The 22,458-nt window shown below is 43.3% G+C and overlaps 1 protein-coding gene across 2 annotated transcripts; it reads right to left on the bottom strand.

Moving 5' to 3' along the window:
• Positions 1–705: 705 nt before the first annotated feature.
• On the bottom strand, positions 706–6,697 carry LOC119268363 (acyl-protein thioesterase 1-like). Of its 2 annotated transcripts, none has more exons than XM_037549977.1 (9): positions 3,806–6,697; positions 3,616–3,724; positions 2,948–2,984; positions 2,677–2,746; positions 1,749–1,853; positions 1,513–1,663; positions 1,339–1,421; positions 1,133–1,226; positions 706–1,044 (listed from the first exon to the last, which is right to left on the bottom strand). In XM_037549977.1, the coding sequence occupies exons 1-9, from the start codon at positions 3,825–3,827 to the stop codon at positions 957–959; spliced, it is 759 nt and encodes a 252-aa protein (XP_037405874.1). In that variant the 5' UTR covers positions 3,828–6,697; the 3' UTR covers positions 706–956. The 2 variants fall into 2 exon arrangements, with proteins under 2 accessions (XP_037405874.1, XP_037405875.1); XM_037549978.1 differs by having other exon boundaries at positions 3,815–6,673.
• Between the last annotated feature and the right edge of the window lie 15,761 nt (positions 6,698–22,458).

Below are 22,458 nucleotides of genomic sequence, written 5' to 3'. Positions count from 1 at the left end.
TCGAATTGGTAGGTTTTGGCAATAATATGAAGAGGAGGAGCAATAAAGATGGGCCAACATTGCCAACAAAAATCCCAATCGTTGCCAAATTATGATCCAAGTTACCAGACTTTGCCGCAGCAAACTTTTTCATGAACAGTTTGATGTGATAAGCCTTCTTTGTGATGTATTTACACCTGCTCCACGGCTTGGTTTATTTCATCGGACCAACATGCAAGTGACAGTTTACCGTATATATGGGATGTGTTAGCATTCTAATCATGTGTTCCTTTGTGCAGTGACGGCGGCCTCGAGGACATCATCTTCAATCATTCAGACTTTCAGCACAATGTTGATCCCCAAACACACGAGGGGTTCGCAAAGCAGGGCGATGGATCGCTGAGCAATGACGCAAACTCCCTACTACAGCAGGGCCCCTAAAAAACTGACACTTGTAATCTCCACCTTGGCAGCCAGATCAACAAATTCGGTGGAAGTTGATCTTGATGAAGCTGATGATCAACCTAAAACCATACACCACTTGAGATTTGCTCAGTATATGTTATTATCTTCCAAATAGCCACAGGTTAGAACATATATGGTTAGTATCTTCCAAATCTTTTCCCTGAGAATTTTATGAATCTCTCTGGTGTGTTTTGATGATGATATGACGTGACGTGAAAAGTCTACACTGGACTGCTACAGAAGTAGTAGAACACAAGCATATATTAGAAGCTATCGACATAAATTACTGGTGTGATCAATCAAAACAAACAGTATAACTGGGGTACAACTCTTACTAGTACAATATAAGTGTAACATGAAATTCAGTAGTGAGGAGTTATATATCAACACATGCCGGTCGTGATCTCTTCATATGATTAACCTATATATATCAACCTTCTCCTCCTCTATAGTGTCAATACATTTCTCTCATGTCATGTGTCAGCCACCAAGGCACAAGCTTCTCCACTTAATTAGCCGCAAGAGCGATCAAGCCCGAGCCTTGCCCTGAGCCACTTGGAGACATCGTCCATTTCCTCAGGGATGGTGTGATGGCCCAGTCTGCACAAATGACATGATGTTAGTACTACTAAATTTCAGAAGAAAAATAATGATCATGTGGGAAATTGTGCATGTCCATCTGTAGTACCCGTTGTAGGCTTTGAAATTCAGGTATGAAAAGCCCGAATTCCGCAGAAACTCGGACGACCTCTCGCCGTTCCTGTACGTGACTACCTCGTCGCCTGCAGGAACACAGATGGAAATTAACCATTTTTAGTACTAGTAGTAGTAAATTTTTACAATTCAGAAGAGATTAATTCAGCACATGGACTGCAAAACAATAGCAATGCTAACCTCTTCCATGGCCAAGCATTATCGGCAAGGCAGCAGCCCTCCTGAAAGCAGTCTGTGAGCTCTCAATCTTGGTCCTCAGGGTCCTGAACAATATTCGTATATGAGCTTAACAGATACCAATATACTGTATCAATAACATGACTGTTTTTTCGTCAAAAATTATCAGTGTCAGACCTGGAGCAGGGAAGCCAGCCGCTCAACCCAATGATAGCGCTGAGGGTAATAGGGTAGGCAACACCGTTTGAGAACCTTCCATGAGCATAACATGCGGCAGAGTGGAGCGCAGTGGCGGCTCCCATGCTGAAACCGCCTATCCCAAGCCTCACTGGAGATCATGAGCTATTAGCATTAGTACATACTAATTTGTATTCGCTAAATGAATGTGGTACATGTAGAAGAAATCAGATTACCATCAGAGGGCTCGGACGATAGCAGGTTTGCTATGTGTGCGGCGGATGCGTCCAGCCCTTGGACGTCGTCGGGGCCGTCAACCGAAGTCTCCTCCACATCGAACCCTGTTTCATTTCATTTCAGTATGCAATGCAATGCAATGCAAAGATGGTCATTTCTGTCCCAGAAACAGCCTATAAAAACTGGGGGAAAAGCAAAGCTGCAGCCAAGCGATATCCTATATATACTAGTAAGCTGGTACGTGCAAGTTTTAATTCATGTGTTTCGATGGAAATAAGTCTAAGGAATCAGCCCTCTTTGTGTGTGTGTAAAGCTCTTGTGATAATTATTATAATGGGATAGTTTCATTAACCAGTAGTACTACAATGGGGTTCAGATGCACTTTAATGGGATAATTTTTTGTTCCCCAGAATTCTTTTATGTATTTTTTTAGAGAAAAGGTTGGGCCCTGGCCTTTGCATCATTAATTACTATGCACAAAAGATTGAGAAAAAGATGCATTTGAAGCTAGTGTTGCTCTAATCACAAGGCTACTTCTAATGAGCTACTAATTCTGCCATATCATGTACAGTTCAGCCTAGAAAATCTCGTGAAGCCTTTGGGACAGGCAGACACTATCGCCTAAGCATCCATTAAAATACTCATCTTATTTCAGCTTCTAGAGCCATCCTTCTGCCTACACAAGGTCTTGCAAGTACTGTTGTCCATGTGACCTACAGTGAATGCCTCAGGAGGGCCTAGAATTTTCAGGAACAAAGCGAGATGATACACCGGTACTGTAGAGGCGAATCCCTTCACTCTGAGCCATAGGATTGACCCTCATCAACGGCTCAAGATGCTTCTCAGGCTTAGGATTCAAAATTTCAAAACTCATACACTATATAGTAGTAATAGTAAAGATGTAATCGATTAGGCTGAGAGGCTTACATGCAGTACATGGGAATCCACCGAAGGCCGCTACGGGCCGCGTTGGCGCAGTAGGGCAAATCCATTTGACCTGCACGGAGATGCACGAGGCTGTCAAACTTAAATACAGTAGTTATTCTGAAGAGGATAACTGAGCTTGAGGGTTCAGATAAGCTTCATTAATTAATTAACTAATCCGAAGATAACAAGAATTAGCTATACATATACTATTGATGTGCTCAGGGGAAGAAGAGGAATTAGGAATAGGATTGTAGATGGGTGTTCAACTTACATTATCCAACGGGAGATTGCCCAGCACCTGGGACCAGCTGCACAAGACGAAATCGTGGAAAAGGAACAAATTAGGTCTCCATAAATAAATTATTAAAAATGAATGAGATAAAAAGTATTGCAGACTAGTCATCAACTTGTGTGGACATATAAGTTTTAGTTCAAGTTCCTCTTGCAAAACATGCACTTGACTTGCATATATTCGACTGACTGAATGACGCGTGTGTACAAGTACTCCATCAGAAAAGAAAAGCGGTGGGGAATACTAAGTGACAAGTGAGAAGTGAGGAAGGAATAATCAGTGTGTACTGGTTCTGGTTGTGGCATATGACAAAATGGGTCGATCCCCAACCCATGCATACGTGCCTTCACACTTCCGTGGTGTTGTGTCGTGTGTCTAACTAGCTAGGTCGCATGCATTCAGACAAGTGGCTCAAGCCTGTGCTTCTATCTCTAGTAGTACTACGTATCTAGCTAGCATATATTCCTACTGGCTACTGAGGACAACAGGAGCTAGTAGTTGATTTGCAGCTGAGCTTGGAAGATCACATGCCACTCGTGCCTCTCGGAAGAAAATCAATTCAAAACCAAGACAAAAACAAACAAAGCAGAGCAGAGAGGTGCCGCATGGAGTATGTATGTATGTATCCAGTAAGTATAGGAAGGAACCTGTTTCCGTTGTCGCCTATGCCGTGGAGCCAGACAATGGTGGCCAGGTGCCTCCCCTTGGGCCTCACCACATAGGTCCGGCCGTACTCTCGACGGACACCGCGGGCGCCTGCAAACCATCAACAAGGCCGGTCCATCTTACTGAAAACCGAGTCACCGTGGAAGAAGCACAGCAAGACAAGTGACGTACAGTACGTACCGGAGGAGCTCATGGTGGTCACGTACGTACGCACGCACGCACGGTGATGGATCGATCAATCAATCAGTTATAAGCTGCTCTGCTGGTGGTGTGTGTGAGAGAGAGAAAAGAGAGCGCGCGCGCTAATTCTTGCCCGGATGCTAACTGAAGGAGGCATGCAGAGGTATTTATAGAGAGCCCCGCCCCGGATGGCCGACGCGTGGACGGCAACCCAACGCCCGCTTGCCGTCGGTTTCCAATTCGTTGGGCCCGCCACATGACGCACGGGCGAGTCAGCTCCACGCGCTCCTCTTTCCTCTCGCTCAGCGCCAAACGCACGGCGCTCGGCTCCAGAGCCACCCAAATGAAATCGCCTCTTTCGTTCGCAGGATTCTGAAAACACGGGAATAGAAAGAAAAAAACATAGGATCTCAATCCTACAGGATTTGTTTTTTTTTCGAAAAGGGGAAACTCCCTGGCCGTTTGATTGCATCATAGGAAAAATAAGAATTCTTTCAAAGATGTTTTGACTCATAAGGATTCTAATCCTCCAAAATTCCTAGGAGTATGAAAATCCTTTGAATCAAAGGAGCCCTAACTTCCTGTTGCAGTTTTTCTACTGCTCCAAAATATACAAACATGGGCGTACGTAATAGTAATCCCTATGGCCCAGGTTACAGCAGAATATATTTTCTTGGCAGTGGAGAGGGAACCCAGGTATATATAGAAACAATACTTAGGACCCTTTTTGCCAATTCCTAACCAAATTTTTTTTATCTTGACAAGGCGTTGTAATGTCCACTGGTTTGGCATCACAACTCCACAGAGATTATATATGTATAACATCAGTGCAAATAACGAGGAATAAGCATAAACACTTCTTTCTTTTCTTTCCCCCAAGAAAATACACGAAAACTAAAGGCGATTAATGTCTCACACTCTCAGTGCTAAAGCAAGATTCTTCTGAGAGAAACCCCCATATTTTGCAGGAAAAGGCTAAACATTTGGCACCTATTCTTGCACGACAGGCTAGTCGTTTCTTGCATTATCATTATAAAACTGCGATCAAAAGCACCAACGCAACTATTGGTACTATTATTATTGCACGGCGACACGGAAACTATTGGTATTTTCTTTTCTTTTCTCTATCAGAGAACTATTGGTATTTTCACTAGTGTTTAAAGCTGAGTTAAAAATATATCAGTATTTTCAGTACAATTTAGGACACGGAACTGAAACTAAAAAGTCAGCCTTTTTAGTAGAATCTAAGGTGCTATTCAACACTGTACCGGAAGAAAAACAGTCACAGAGTAAATATCAGTATTTTCAGTTTAAAGCGCAGTTTGATACTGGACTCAAACTCAAGAAATAAAGTATGCAGAGTAGAATTCACAACGCAGTTCAGCACTGGACCGAAACTCTGAAAATAAAGTATTTTCACTAGAATTTCAGGCGCCATTCAGCACGGAACTGAAACTCTAGAGATCATAATGACAGGTGATAAGCATAAAGAGGCTTCTGGAGAAAATACTAAATTTAGCACAAAAATGAAACACACAGCAGCTTTTTTTTTTTTTGCAGCAGGCTTTTTCCTACTATTGTAAATGCACGGTGGCACATGAATTATCATTATTTTCAGTAAAAAAATTAAGCGCAATTAGACGCGGAACTGAAGCTCAAGAGGTTCAGATATGGCAAGTGGTACTGCCTCATTTGCTTGGCAGATACAGTGTAGAATTCTGCAGACTGCAGCAAGGAAGATTCCAGAAATATCTTTGAGGTATGGACAGTGAAGGTATTGATTCTGCAGTACAGCAAAAAGAACAGCTCAACACAAGCATGCAGTACAGGTCAGTGATATAACTGACAGTAACAGGTACCTGTAAAATTGTGCATTGAGAGGAACTACAAGAATCCGTGTCCAAGAATTTTTGAACTTTTGCTGCTTTTCCTCCGTGGTAATTACATCTCCGTTATAAAATCTCATCACATTTACACCACCAATCGGCCGGAATATTCCTCAGCAGCGTCATTTTCCCCCCTTTGAGGTCAGCTTTACGTAACAAACTCTGCTATTGTCGGGTTCTGCTAGCAAGAAAGGGATGCCACTTTTACAAATGGCGCAGGGTAGCTTTCAGAATTCAGAATAGTGGTAGGCTTTGATCCCCTCTCGACGATCCAAATTTATAAGGGATTAAACAAAGGCCTAAGTCAAATCTAAACAAACCGCCAAGGGTTTGTGATAGCAGCATAATGCAGAGGATTTTCACCTAATTTTGCCTCTTGTGTCAGTGCACTACATACAGAAGGAATCATATGCACTAGCGCTGCATTTTTCTATCCACTGAGGTTAACTATATGGGGGGACAGCTCAGGCTAAAATGTGTGGGCTAAATGTGATTTTTGTCCCTACCTTGCCCAAGAGAATAGGAGCCGCAGAAGGGCTACGAAGTTCTGTTATAGATACATGGCTATGAACTACCTAATCTTTACTCCTTGCTAGAGATTATAGGCCATGATTGTGTTGTGTCATAGGCCTTGGAGACTGCATATTCCTTATTTAGCACATATTTCTTCTAATTTCATATACTCATCCTTCGAAAACGTGAAGCATCCACAAAGTTCTGTTTGAAAGAATATATTCCGAAAAGTAGGCTGCACAAGTGAAATATCAACAGTTGTCTTTACCCAAAAGTTTACACATTTTATCGGTTACTAGGAACAGGAAACAAATTTTTCTTTTTCCAGTTTCTTTGTGTGGAACATCCAGTGTGCATACAAACCTAGTAGATGTAGATATGGTTTTTTATGACATGATAGTTTTCTTAGTAAACATTACTGTTTCACATATGACATATTTCGATAAGATTCGGAACCATGCAGGTTTCAAGTAAAGCTTCTGATGCCAAAGTAAACAGGAGGATGTAAATTATTTCATCCCTACCACTGTCTAGAATCCATGATTTTTCGCAAAACTTTTTGCACAGTACTACATATGATATTTAGTTGTTTATGTGGGTCTGAAATAAATAGCAGTGCACTACATACTCATCTGCAGCATGGTGTATTTCTTACCTGGAATATTTCTCGCAGGGAATATTTATAAATTCTGAATTTCTTTCCCACAAGCAGCGAATGTCGTTAGGTACGGTCTCCTAGTTGATCACCTCCCACTAAATTAAACAAGGTAAAGAACAATGAAGTACTGTTTGAACTGAGTCCACATCAAGTCCTAATTAACAAAAGTCAGCGACCAAAATGCAACAAGGAATGATGCATAAATAAAGAGACATTTGAGGCCACCACTTTCCCAGTAAAGAATAATGCCATCTAAATGCTCAAAAGCCTCCAATGGGTTGCAATCGCCACGATCTCACCTGAAATTCTTGAGTAGCCCGTTCTGTACTGTCTTTTACTAGTTAAATTTGTTGGTTTATTATTTTTTATAAATTCGTACTAGTGAATCAATGTTTACACTTTGAGGCTTTTGAAAGCGTTTTTGGAAGGAAAAGGGTATTGAAATTTTTAGTGCAGAACTTGTCCTATGACGAATCTTGAATAATCTGGAACATAAGTCGTTGTTTGACAAATGTACTTGCATATGGAGTAAAAATAGAATATGAGATCAAAAGCTACAAACATAATACTTTTAACTTTAAATCAAGCTTTCACGTGAGTACGTGTAACAAAGTTTCAAAAAAAAAAAAGAAGGGATATTATTCTGTCCATGGCTGCAGCCACTCTATGTTCCCTTTTGGCGCCACATGTTGTCAGCATTCCACGAGTTTAATCTACAGACAGAAAGCTGCCATTACAAGCTTCATTTCTTGTTGCAGCAAATTGTTTGTCTGGGTGCACTGGATTGGCAAAAGGGACCAGACAGAATATGACGATGATATGTGTATGAAATAATAAATATATCGTGTGCTTTTCTTAACATGGAAGAAACTGTGCTGTGCGTGTGTGCACAGCTCCATTACCTCCTGACATATTCGAAAGCAAAGGGGGACGGAATTTTATCTCTTGAGTTTCTGGTATGGCTTCTCTCCCTAAAATGAAAAAGGTTTCGACATGATATGCTACAACTTCATACCATGTTGCAATGTGAGGCTATTTGCAAAAAATGAAAAGTAGGCAACATGATATGCAGCACGAGATTCCGTGGGAATTTCCCGTGTTTCTTTCCGCGGCCATTTGCTGTTAATCTGAATTCTGAACCAGCAGCGCACTAGCTCAAATCTTACGGAACATGGGAACCGACCCAAGCATAATAATCTTCTTCCGTCTCCCCTTCTTTTTCTTTGTGGAAACACTCGGACGATGGCATGGTGGTGTAACATGCCAGTGCATACGAACGGTGCACGTATTGGCACCGGCGAAAAGTTGATGCATGCCTGCCTCAGCAGCTGTGAAATCAGAGTGTGCTGTGATGGTGATCGACAATGACAAAGCTCGCAGGATGAACGTACCTCGCGGGCATCCCATCCGTGGGCCGGAAAGCGGAAAAAGCCGGGCCAGGGAGGAATAACATCGAACAGCTAGACGGCACTGTTGGTGAAACGGACGAACTACGTAGGAGAAGACAGCTGCGGCGGCCCGATATATTCTCCATTTTCATCTCCGAGTTGAGAATGGGAGGGCCCCTGCTGCCTAGGCAGGAATCCATGTGTGCGCGCGTGTCGCCGTCGTCATCGTCGCCGCCGCGGCAGCCGATCTGGTCCGGTGGATAGGCGGGCAGGGGCAGGGGCAGGGCATTTCATTTGCTCTCTTCTACGGCCGCGGTTGGCCTAGAGCTAGGGGGCATACTTTTTCCTTTTACGGGCAGCGACCGCTGCCAAATTCAGCGGCGCCGTCGCACTCAATAACTCATGGGCTTGTCCACTCCACTCGCTCGGCATCGGTTCTCACCGTCTCCCTTCGGAGATTCACCACGGCGCCAACGCCATTTGTTGGACATCCGACGTGTGTCGGTACTTGGTGTCATCTGCGATCTTGCCTAGTACGTAGTGAGTTCCGAGTTCCTTTTTCCTCTTTTTTTATATACCACTGGATGGTAATGGGTATGGTATGTTGCGGGTACAACAATCTCGGACACAGCTCCTCTGACGTGCCGTGACGGCCACTGACATGTGGCCCCGGGCCCACACGTCAGTGGCGCAACGGTAGCAGGCCGTACGTCAGAGGATCTGAGTCCAACAATCTCATACTCATACCCATGTTTCTTATGACGTAAAATCGTACTTATACCATACTTATGAGGTAAATATCCATGCACATGTCCATACCCACACCCTAAGCTCAACACAACGTCAATGGGTGGTGGCGTAATTGCTAGTCCATTCTGCGATGAAAACAATAGCCGCCGAAAGGTTTCTATGATTGAGGAATTGGTTGTGGGGAGGAGGACGGGGTGAGAAACAAAGCTTATTACTCCCTCCGTTCGAAAATACTTGTCCTAGAAATAGTTGTATCTAGACTTGTTTTAGTTCTAGATACAACCATTTCTAAGACAAGTATTTTCGAATGGAGGGAGTACATACAAAGACTATGTAGCTTAGTGTTTATTACAGATGTGACCCACTGATAAGATAATCGGGTAGGGTCTGGGCGTACCCATGGGCACAAAACTATACCTATGTCTTGCACATGACTAGTAGGATAGGGTTTGGGCACTGCCCATGGGCACAAAAATGTGCTTATATCCTACCCATGCGGGCCGGGTAGATGTCCATGGATAAAATTGGCATCCTTATATACCACTGAAACCGGTCTTAAACGTCTATCCAAACCGGAAAAAAACCAGCCCACTCGGGCTTCTCAAAACGGACTCAAACTTTCAGGCTGTCCGGCACCTCTCATATTCAGACCAAATTTAAAGCAAACATGGGGACTAACTTTGGGGTCCCACACGAAATCACTTAGAAACTCAATAGTCCGACGGGTGTCCCCTCCAGGGGGTATAAACACCGCATGGTGCCGCTCCGACTCATTGCTGGAGGGCCAAAGTCCGGCTATTTAAGCCAAACAGAGACCCCCCCCCTCCCAGCCCTAGCCACATCCACTTCTCTTCCTCTCTGCGTCACCAGCCCGAGCCACATCCACCTCCATCCCTCACGACAGCCATGGCCTGGCAGAGGGTGACCACCTATGCTATGTTGATGTCACCCGGTGGCTCCAACTTCTCGAGAAGATCCGGGCTAGGCGCGAAGCCCGTATCATAGCCGGCATGCCTCCGGACTCACTGAAGGAAATATGTCCTAGAGGCAATAACAAAGTTGTTATTTCTATTTCCTTATATCATGATAAATCTTTATTATTCATGCTAGAATTGTATTAACCGAAAACTTAGTACATGTGTGAATACATAGACAAATAGAGTGTCACTAGTATGCCTCTAATTTGACTAGCTCGTTAATCAAAGATGGTTAAGTTTTCTAGCCATAGACATGAGTTGTCATTTGATGAACGGGATCACATCATTAGAGAATGATGTGATTGACTTGACCCATCCGTTAGCTTAGCACTATGATCGTTTAGTTTATTTGTAGCGACCAGACCTCAAACAGTCTGATCTTTGTGCATCAGTGTCATCCCTGGATCGGTAATGCTGACATGCACAGTACTTGAAGGATTTATAACAGAGTAGCAATCACACACTTATTACATCGAATGTCTCAAAAGAGAACTTATTATAATAAATATGGCTTAAGGCCATCTAATACGATAACAGCGGAAGGCTTGGAAGATAAAGTGAGTCCATCAACTCCAACGGCATCACTGAGTGAAAGACCACGACCTAAGGCTCCTTACTCGTCGTCCAAAAAGTCTGCAACATGATACGTTGCAGCCCGAAAACGGTTCAACACATGGAATATGCTGGCAATGTAACACAAAAGAGTAATGAACAGAATAATGCTATCACTACATGCATATATGGCTGGTGGAGGCTGTATGGTTAATATGTTTTATGAAAAGCCAATTTTTCCCTACAACAAAGGAATAAACTTTATTTAACTATCATGGTCGTTGTTAAACATTGAGAATGATAAACCCCATCTCAATCCCAATTAAAAGGTATAATAATAACCCAATCAAATTTTATAATTAAAAGTGTTGAGATCCACATGATAGTCCAAGAACTAGATACTCAAGATGTCCATAACCGGAGACACGGCTAACCATGATTAGATTGTACACTCTGCAGAGGTTTGGGCACTTTTCCCACAAGACTCGATCTCCTCCGCTGGATTTTCTTGCACTACATGGTGTTTGAGAAACGGATGACCGAGACACAGTCTTTCAGAAGCGTTAGCACCTTACGATGGGTAGACAGTACCACCTACATCCCCTACATCTGCTAGTCTACCACTGTAAGAGTTCACATGACTTAATCAACTATGCCAGAGCCCATAATGGCTTGTGGCTGCACACGAAAGTTTCTAGCATGAATAATCTCATGATCCCTTTGAGCCTGGGTGGCAGTCCATAGGAGAATCACACGGTACCTAGGGATTTCCAAAAAAACAGGCAAACACTGGGTTCCCCAGGTGCCTCAATCCACCCAGATGTGTATTAAAGTTGCCACCTTAAGTTAACCATTAATTAACAATACTCACATCTGTCATGAATACACTCAAACCCAATCCACGTCTACGAGCATAGCATAGCAATATAAGCAACGTAGAAGTAACTCCCAAAGGTTTGATAATAAACAGGTGAATAGGTACTACCTTAACTACTTCCCAACCCACAATTTAATTCAGATCCTAACCATGCAATTGTTTGAGGATTGATCTAATGCAATAAAACTGGGTAGTAAAGAGGTACGATCAAAGTGTTACTTGCCTTGCTGATGATCTGCGAAACCTAGAGACTCGTAGTAGCACGCCTCGCACTCCGGGTACTCTATCGCAAACAAATAAGCATACGATAAGCAATCAAGCAAGGGCACGGGTAAAACTCAAATAAGATATCTAACCAGAAAGTTCAACTTAAGAACTTCAGTTTGCAAAAAAATCAAATCAAACGAAGCAACAAAACTCAAACGGCGAAAGAAACAAGCTTCGTTTACTAATCTGGACTAAAGTCAAATTTTACAGTAGCAAAATCTTGTTCAAGTTGGTTAAACAAAAAGAGGGTTTCGAGACAAAACTCTAGGCGCTTGAATCGCCTGATTCCGATAAACGAGCGAAAAGATAAACTAAAACGAAAATCGGATCAGAAATCACGATTGAAAATAATCGCGGAAAATCCGAGAAAAAGAAAAACTGACGAACAGGCTAACGAACGAATGTTCGCTGTCTGCGGCTAAACGGTGAAAACCGTTCGTTAAAACGAACGTACGAACGGGCGTTCTCTCAATAACTAAACCGGAAAAAACGATCTAATAAAAAAACGGGATCTAGGGTTTTGAAAAAACCGTTCGGTTTTCTCGCGAAAACCGAGGCGGCGGCTACCTCCGGCTACGACGAGGCGACGGCGCGGCGGCGAGTCAGCGGCGGGTCGGTGGCGGCGGGTCGGCGGCGAGGCGGTGCGGCGCGTCGGCGGCGTGCGGCCCGTCGGCGGGGCGCGGCTAGGGTTAGGGTTTGGGCGTCGGGCGCAGATGGGCTAGCGGCGGCTAGGCCTTGGGGCGGCTCGGGGCGGCGCTTATAAAGCCCCCCCCCCCACCGCGGGCGGAGTCCCGCTCGGGTACGGCCCGGAGTCGGTTTCCCTTTTTTAAATAATTCCGTCGTGCAGAAAAAGAAAGAAAAGTAGTACTAAACGGACTCCAAAAATCCCAAAATAAATTTTTCTCGTCCTCTAAAAATAGGCAGGACAAGGTGAACATTTATTTGGGCCTAAAATGCAATTTCGAAAAATGCATACTTTCCTAATTCAAATAAAATAGCGATAAAACTCTGAATAATTTTTTTTGATTTAAACATTAAATCTCCGATATTTCTTTATTTTGAGGAAGTCATTTTATCCTCTCTCTTTTATTTTTATAAAAGAAATATTCAAGAGAAAATAATTAAAATCAAACGATCCTTTTTTCAAAATTCGAGAAAAACTCGAATATGAAAATAATGAAATCCCCAACTCTCTCCGTGGGTCCTTGAGTTGCGTAGAATTTCCAGGATCAAACCAAAATGCAATAAAATATGATATGCAATGATGATCTAATGTATAACATTTCAAATTGAAAATTTGGGATGTTACAAACCTACCCCCCTTAAGATGAATCTCGCCCTCGAGATTCGAGTTGGCTAGAAAATAGGTGAGAGTGATCCTTCCGTAGGTCTTCCTCTCGTTCCCATGTGGCTTCATCCTCGGTATGGTGGCTCCACTGAACTTTGCAAAATTTGGTAACCTTGATGCGTGTAACTCGGCTGGCAAACTCGAGAATTCTGACTAGCTTCTCCTCGTAGGTCAAATCGCTATCCAACTGTATAGCTTCCAGCGACACTGTATCTCTCAAAGGAATATCAGCCATCTCTGCGTGGCACTTCTTCAACTGAGAAACGTGGAACACATCGTGAACTCCTGACAATCCTTCGGGTAATTCCAACTTGTAAGCAACTTCTCCCATACGTTCTAAAACTTTGTATGGTCCCACAAATCGTGGTGCTAATTTTCCCTTAACTCCAAAGTGCTTCACTCCTCAAAGTGGGGATACACGAAGATACACTCTGTCTCCGACTTCGTAAACTGTCTCGCGTTTTGAATCCGCATAACTCTTCTGCCTGGACTGGGCTACCTTGAGTCTATCGTGAATCAGCTTAACCTTTTCCTCAGACTCTTTAATCAAATCTGGTCCAAACAACTGTCGGTCTCCAACCTCCTCCCACAACAACAGTGTTCTGCACCTCCTTCCGTACGGTGCTTCAAAAGGGGCCATCTTCAAACTGGCTTGATAGCTGTTTTTATAAGAGAACTCTGCGTAAGGCAAATTTTCGTCCCAACTAGATCCATAGTCTAGTGCACAAGCCCTCAACATGTCCTCCAGAATCTGATTGACTCTCTCAGTATGTCCATCTGTTTGCGGGTGAAAAGTTGTACTGAGCTCTAGCCTGGTTCCCAAAGTTTCATGCAACTGATTCCAAAACTTTGAGGTAAACTAGGTTCCTCTATCTGATACAATGGTCCTCGGAACTCCATGCAGACATACGATCCTGGTCATGTATATCTTTGCCAATTTAGCACTGGTGTAAGTGGTCTTCACTGGGATGAAATGAGCTACTTTTGTCAAACGATCGACTACAACCCATATTGAGTCATAGCCTGAACGAGTCCTGGGTAATCCCGTAATAAAATCCATGTCTAGTTTATCCCACTTCCATTCGGGTATCGGCAATGGTTGTAGCAATCCTGCTGGCTTCTGATGCTCTGCCTTCACTCTCTGACATACATCACAAACTGCTACATACTCTGCAACATCCTTCTTCATTCCGGTCCACCAGAAACTATCCTTCAAATCCAGATACATCTTGGTATTTCCTGGGTGAATCGAATATGGCGAATCATGGGCCTCTTGTAGAATCAACTTCCTGATCTCCTGATCATTTGGCACATATATGCGGTCCTCAAACCATAAGGTATCGTGCTCATCCTCACGAAATCCTTTAGCTTTTCCTTTGCTCATTCTTTCCTTTATCTCGGCAATCTCCTTGTTCGTCTTCTGAGATTCTCTGATCTTATCCATCAAAGTAGACTGAATCTCCAAAGCTTCTACATAACCTCTCGGAACTATCTCCAAACATAGCTCGCGAAGGTCATCTGCCAACTCCTTGGGTAATTCTCCGGTCATAATTGTATTGACATGACTTTTGCGGTTTAACACATCGGCTACTACGTTAGCCTTTCCGGAATGATAATGCAATCTCATATCATAATCCTTAATGAGCTCCAACCATCTCCTCTGCCTGAGATTCAACTCCTTCTGCGTGAAGATATACTTCAAACTCTTGTGATCCGTGTATACCTCACAATGGTTTCCGATGAGAAAATGTCTCCATGTCTTCAACGCATGCACTACGGCTGCTAACTCCAAATCATGTGTGGCATAATTTAACTCATGGGGTTTAAGCTGTCGTGAGGCATATGAAACAACTCTTCCCTCCTGCATAAGTACGACTCCCAGTCCTCGACGAGAAGCGTCGCAATACACTTCGTAATCCTTGTGTTGATCTGGCAGAATCAACACTGGTGATGTAACCAAGCGTCTTTTCAACACCTGAAAACTGACCTCACATTCCTCAGTCCATTTGAACTTAGTATCCTTCTTTAACAACTCCGTCATAGGCTTTGCAATCTTTGAGAAATTCTCAATGAACTTCCGGTAGTATCCTGAGAGTCCAAGAAAACTCTGGATCTCTCCAACTGTCATGGGTGACTCCCAATTTGTCACTGTGATAACCTTGGTGGGGTCTACCGCTATTCCTTCTCCGGATATAACATGTCCAAGAAATCCAACTTCCTTCAACCAAAACTCACACTTGTTGAGCTTGGCGTATAGCTGATGTTCTCTGAGTTTCCCAAGTACCAAACGCAAATGCTCTTTATGTTCTTCTTCATTCTTCGAGTAGACCAGAATATCATCAATGAACACCATGATGAACTTATCCAAAAACTCCATAAATACCTTGTTCATCATGTTCATAAAATAGGAAGGTGCGTTAGTCAGGCCAAATGCCATAATGGTATACTCATATAGCCCGTACCTCGTGGTAAAAGTTGTCTTAGGTATATCCTGCTCTCGAATCTTCAGCTGGTGATACCCTGACCGCAGATCGATCTTGGAAAACACCTTAGCTCCTTGCAGCTGGTCAAACAAATCATTGATCATCGGCAGTGGGTACTTGTTCTTGATTGTCACTTCATTCAATCCTCGATAATCAACAACCATCCTTAACGATCCATCCTTCTTCTCCACTAGAAGTACTGGGGATCCCCAAGGTGACGAACTGGGGTGAATATATCCTTTATCCAGTAACTCCTTAATATGCTTCTTAATTTCCTCCAAATCCTTTGTGGGCATTCTGTACGGTCTCTTAGATATTGGTCCTGTGTCTGGCAAAATCTCAATCAAAAACTCAATGTCTCTATCCGGTGGCATGCCTGGCAACTCTTCCGGAAATACATCTGGAAAATCCTTCACCACTGGTACTTCCTCCTATACAACTCCTGATAAGGAATTTACTTGAGTCCTATTCGGCACATGCCGGGATACATACTTGATCCTTCTTCCTTCTAGGGTGGTGAGCAAAATCAACTTATTGGCGCAGTCAATGTTCCCTCCATATTTCGATAACCAATCCATGCCTAATATCACATCCAATCCTTGTGACTCCAATACTGTTAGGTCTGAGGGGAACAGGTAGTTACCAATCCTTAATGGTAACCGATCACACCATAGGCTAGCCATATACTTTGCTCCTGGCGAGGTTACTAACATGGGTGACCTAAGGGCTTGGGTTGGCAGTTTAAACTTATCCATGAATCCCCTTGATATGTATGAATGCGATGCACTAGTATCAAAAAGTACGACTGCAATAAATGAATTAACTAAAAACTTACCTATTACTGCATCTGGCTCGGCATCAACCTCCTCCATGTTAACGTGGTTCACTTGTCCCCTGTTGAAAGGGTTGGGCTTCTTCCCAGAGCTTCCATTGTTGTTTCCATTCTTAGCTTCGGGACACTCATTGGCGTAATGTCCAGTCTTCTGGCACTTGTAGCAAGTAACGTGGCTTAGATCTTTCTTGGCAGGTGTTGCCGGGTTGGAACGGTTCGGTCCGCTGCTTCCTCCATTACCATTCCCGTTCTTGGAGCCACTATGGTTGTGCGAACTTCCTCCATTATGAGTGTGGCCTCCATGGTTATGGACGAGTCCTCCCGAGTTTGGGGTAAAATGAGGTCCCTGTTGAGCTCCAGAATTATACTTTCCTTGTCCATGCTTCCTCTTGCAGCTGTCAATCTGCTACTGCTTCCCTTCAAGCATGAGAACTCTATCCACCAACTCCTGGTAGTTATTGAAATTTGTCACCATCAACTGCATGCTCAGCTCATCATTCAGTCCTTCCAGAAACTTCTCCTTCTTAGCTGCATCTGTAGCGACGTCATCTGGGGCATAATGTGCTAGCTTACTAAAGTCATCCACATACTGGCCAACGGTGCGCCCTCCTTGGCGTAAGTTGCGAAACTCATGCTTCTTCATGGCCATAGCTCCTGCTGATACATGGGCAGTGCGAAAAGCTTACTGGAACTGGTCCCATGTAACAGTGGCTATAGGATAGGTGATAGTGTAATTCTCCCACCATGAGGCTACTGGTCCATCCAATTGGTGCGCGGCAAAACGCACCTTCTCAACATCTGTGCATCCTGCAGTGGTTAACTCCCTTCCAATCCTGCGGAGCCAATCATCTGCTACTATCGGATCGGTGCTACTGGAAAACACCGACAGCTGCAACCTCAGAAAATGGGCTAAGTTGTCAACTGGGGTGGTGGTGGTGGGTTGTTGTTGTTGCCTTGGTTCTGAACTAACAACTGCATCAGGGTATTCTGCTGCTGGATCAACTGAGTGAGCTCCGGTGGAAAAGTAAATCCGGGGTCACGTCTCGGAGGCATCTGAGGGTTTAGAGGGAAGAGAAATAGAATAGAATGAGGTCTAGTGAGAAAACACTGCCCATATGCACATGAGACAAACACAATCATATCACTCAATCAAACAAGCAAGGGCATACAATTGGTCTAGAACTAATGTTACAAAAATGCTTGGTCAAGTATGTATCCCGGCATGTGCCGAATACACTTCCCTCCTGCATAAGTATGACTCCCAGTCCTCAACGAGAAGCGTCGCAATACACTTCGTAATCCTTGTGTTGATCTGGCAGAATCAACACTGGTGATGTAACCAAGCGTCTTTTCAACACCTGAAAACTGACCTCACATTCCTCAGTCCATTTGAACTTAGTATCCTTCTTTAACAACTCCGCCATAGGCTTTGCAATCTTTGAGAAATTCTCAATGAACTTCCGGTAGTATCCTGAGAGTCCAAGAAAACTCTGGATCTCTCCAACTGTCATGGGTGACTCCCAATTTGTCACTGTGATAACCTTGGTGGGGTCTACCGCTATTCCTTCTCTGGATATAACATGTCCAAGAAATCCAACTTCCTTCAACCAAAACTCACACTTGTTGAGCTTGGCATATAGCTGATGTTCTCTGAGTTTCCCAAGTACCAAACGCAAATGCTCTTTATGTTCTTCTTCATTCTTCGAGTAGACCAGAATATCATCAATGAACACCATGATGAACTTATCCAAAAACTCCATAAATACCTTGTTCATCATGTTCATAAAATAGGAAGGTGCGTTAGTCAGGCCAAATGCCATAATGGTATACTCATATAGCCCGTACCTCGTGGTAAAAGTTGTCTTAGGTATATCCTGCTCTCGAATCTTCAGCTGGTGATACCCTGACCGCAGATCGATCTTGGAAAACACCTTAGCTCCTTGCAGCTGGTCAAACAAATCATTGATCATCGGCAGTGGGTACTTGTTCTTGATTGTCACTTCATTCAATCCTCGATAATCAACAACCATCCTTAACGATCCATCCTTCTTCTCCACTAGAAGTACTGGGGATCCCCAAGGTGACGAACTGGGGTGAATATATCCTTTATCCAGTAACTCCTTAATATGCTTCTTAATTTCCTCCAAATCCTTTGTGGGCATTCTGTACGGTCTCTTAGATATTGGTCCTGTGTCTGGCAAAATCTCAATCAAAAACTCAATGTCTCTATCCGGTGGCATGCCTGGCAACTCTTCCGGAAATACATCTGGAAAATCCTTCACCACTGGTACTTCCTCCTGTACAACTCCTGATAAGGAATTTACTTGAGTCCTATTCGGCACATGCCGGGATACATACTTGATCCTTCTTCCTTCTAGGGTGGTGAACTATATACATGGTGGAATACTACTACTGATATGGTGGTCTACTAGAAATATTGATCGGTCGAAGACTCCATGATATCTGCTCCAGCTTCATCAACATAGTCATCATCAATATCGTCAGGGTCCGAGTCGGTGTCGTCGATGATGATGTAGTTCTCCGGGCAAGTGGAACCGTCATCTTCTCCTCCTGGCGCGGGGTCTCCCATGAAAACTCCTAGCTTCCTTGTCAGGTCGTCATTTTTCTCCACTAGCACGACAATTTCCTCCTCATAATCTTCGCGAGTTGCCTTGAGTTCTTCTTCAAGCTCCGTGATCCTTGTCATCGCCTTCTTCAGATCTATCATGCATGCGCACATCTGGTTCTCCTGGCGTCGAATGTGCTGGTTTAACTCCTGGATGAAAGCTGCAATCAATCTATCCTTCCTGGTGCTAATCATCTCCCATTTCTCATCTCGGCGCCCACAAATCTAGTAGATAGTATCCTTGAGATCCTTGTGGTAAACTTCTCCAATGCGTCCCATGGTGATAAGGCTGACATACTCTTTCCTAGACTCCAGGTTGATGCATCAAAGGAAAACTCTATGGGCTTAGTGACTGGCGTGAATGTCCTTCCTGGAACTTGAACTTGAATCATCCAGCGCTCTTCTTCTGGTTAAGTGGCATTGTAAGTCCCGGTGAAGCTTGGTATTCCGATGTTTAGGTACCTAGTGACTTCCTTCAAGTGGCGTCCAAAAGGGGTGTCTTCATCCGGTTGCGTGAACTTGATCCTTGCATCTGCCATCCTAAAGAGAAGAAAATGGAGAGGAGTTAGAAGAGAGAAGACAGTAGTGATCTAGGGCTTTAGCTTAGTGGTCGTGTCCTACAGTCAGCGTGTGCTCTGATACCATCTTGTAGCGACCAGACCTCAAACAGTCTGATCTTTGGGCATCAGTGTCATCCCTGGATCGGTAATGCTGACACGCACATTACTTTAACAAAGTAGCAATCACACACTTATTACATTGAATGTCTCAAAAGAGAACTTATTACAATAAATATGGCTTAAGGCCATCTAATACGGTAACAGCGGAAGGCTTGGAAGATAAAGTGAATCCATCAACTCCAACGGCATCACTGAGTGAAAGACCACGACCTAAGGCTCCTTACTCGTCGTCCGAAAAGTCTGCAACATGATACGTTGCAGCCCGAAAATGGGTCAGCACATGGAATATGCTGGCAATGTAACACAAAAGAGTAATGAATAGAATAATGCTATCACTACATGCATATATGGCTGGAGGAGGTTGTATGGTTAATATGTTTTGCGAAAAGCCAAATTTTTCCTACAACAAAGGAATAAACTTTATTTAACTATCATGGTGGTTGTTAAACATTGAGAATGGTAAACCACATCTCAACCCTAATTAAAAGGTATAATAATAACCCAATCAAATTTTATAATCAAAAGTGTTGAGATCCACATGATAATCCAAGAGCTAGATACTCAAGATGTCCATAACCGGAGACACGGCTAACCATGATTAGATTGTACACTCTGCAGAGGTTTGCACACTTTTCCCACAAGACACGATCTCCTCCGCTGGATTTTCTCGCACTACATGGTGTTTGAGAAACGGATGACCGAGACACAGTCTTTCAGAAGTGTTAGCACCTTACGATGGGTAGACAGTACCACCTACATCCCCTACATCTGCTAGTCTACCACTGTAAGAGTTCACATGACTTAATCAACTATGCCAGAGCCCATAATGGCTTGTGGCTGCACACAGAAGTTTCTAGCATGAATAATCTCATGATCCCTTTGAGCCTGGGTGGCAGTCCATAGGAGAATCACACGGTACCCCGGGATTTCCAAAAAAATAGGCAAACACTGGGTTCCCCATGTGCCTCAGTCCACCTAGATGTTTATTAAAGTTGCCACCTTAAGTTAACCATTAATTAACAATACTCACATCTGTCATGAATACACTCAAACCCAATCCACGTCTGCGAGCATATCATAGCAATATAAGCAACGTAGAAGTAACTCCCAAAGGTTTGATAATAAACAGGTGAATAGGTACTACCTCAACTACTTCCCAACCCACAATTTGATTCAGATCCTAACCATGCAATTGTTTGAGGATTGATCTAATGCAATAAAACTGGATAGTAAAGAGGTATGATCAAAGTGTTACTTGCCTTGCTGATGATCCGCGAAACCTAGAGACTCATAGTAGCACGCTTCGCACTCCGGGTACTCTATCACAAACAAACAAGCATACGATAAGCAATCAAGCAAGGGCACGGGTAAAACTCAAACAAGAAATCTAACCAGAAAGTTCAACTTAAGAACTCTGGTTTGCAAAAAGAATCAAATCAAACGAAGCAACAATACTCAAACGGCGAAAGAAACAAGCTTCATTTACTAATCTGGACTAAAGTCAAATTTTACAATAGCAAAATCTTGTTCAAGTTGGTTAAACAGAAAGAGGGTTTCGAGACGAAACTCTAGGAGCTTGAATCGCCTGATTCCGATAAACGAGCGAAAAGATAAACTAAACTGAAAATCGGATCAGAAATCGCGATTGAAAATAATCACGGAATATCCGAGAAAAAGAAAAACTGACGAACAGGCTAACGAACGAACGTTCGCTGTCTGCGGCTCAACAGTGAAAACCGTTCGTTAAAACGAACGTACGAACGGGCGTTCGCTAAATAATTAAACTGGAAAAAACCAATCTAATGAAAAAAAACGGGATCTAGGGTTTCGAAAAAAACTGTTAGTTTTCTCGTGAAAACCGAGGCGGCGGCTACCTCCGGTGATGACGAGGCGACGGCGCGGTGGTGAGTCAGCGATGGGGCGGCGGCGGCAAGTCGGCGGCGGGGCGGCGACGGCGGGTCGGTGGCGAGGCGGGGCGCGGCTAGGGTTAGGGTTTGGGCGTCTGGCGCGGGTGGGCTGGTGGCGGCTGGGCCTTGGGGCGGCTCGGGGTGGCGCTTATAAAGCCCCCCCCCCCGGCGGAGTCCCGCTCAGGTACGGCGCAGAGTCGGTTTCCCTTTTTTTAAATAATTCCGTCATGCAGAAAAAGAAAGAAAATAAGTACTAAACAGACTCCAAAAGTCCCAAAATAAATTTTCCACGTCCTCGAAAAATAGGCCGGACAAGGTGAACATTTATTTGGGCCTAAAATGCAATTTTTAAAAACGCATATTTTTTCCTAATTCAAATAAAATAGCGATAAAACTCCGAATAAAAATATTTTTTGATTTTAACATTAAATCTCCGATATTTCTTTATTTTGAGGAAGTCATTTTATCCTCTAACTTTTATTTTTATAAAAGAAATATTCAAGAGAAAATAATTAAAATCAAAAAATCCTTTTTTCAAAATTCGAGAAAAACTCGAATATCAAAATAATGAAATCCCCAACTCTCTCCGTGGGTCCTTGAGTTGCGTAAAATTTCTAGGATCAAACCAAAATGCAATAAAATATGATATGCAATGATGATCTAATGTATAACATTCCAAATTGAAAATTTTGGATGTTACATTTTTGCTATTGCTTTCTCCATAACTTATACATGTTCCTATGACTATGGGATTATGCAACTCCCGAATACCAGAGGAATGATACGTCTCCAACGTATCTATAATTTTTGATTGCTCCATGCTATATTATCTACTGTTTTGGACATTATTGGGCTTTATTATCCACTTTTATATTATTTTTGGGACTAACCTATTAACCG

The sequence above is a fragment of the Triticum dicoccoides genome, chromosome 3A, assembly GCF_002162155.2.
Source record: "Triticum dicoccoides isolate Atlit2015 ecotype Zavitan chromosome 3A, WEW_v2.0, whole genome shotgun sequence".
Lineage (NCBI taxonomy): Eukaryota > Viridiplantae > Streptophyta > Magnoliopsida > Poales > Poaceae > Triticum > Triticum dicoccoides.
This window is presented reverse-complemented; position numbering and strand designations above follow the sequence as displayed.

Bases quoted from the DNA above. Each gene is read 5' to 3' on its own strand.
- LOC119268363 (XM_037549977.1), bottom strand. From the start codon at position 3,827: ATGAGCTCCTCCGGTACGTACT. The intron at 3,725-3,805 runs GTACGTCACTTG...GATGGTTTGCAG, and splicing joins GAGCTCCTCCGGTACGTACT to GCGCCCGCGGTGTCCGTCGA. The intron at 1,227-1,338 runs GTTAGCATTGCT...GTGTTCCTGCAG, and splicing joins AATGCTTGGCCATGGAAGAG to GCGACGAGGTAGTCACGTAC.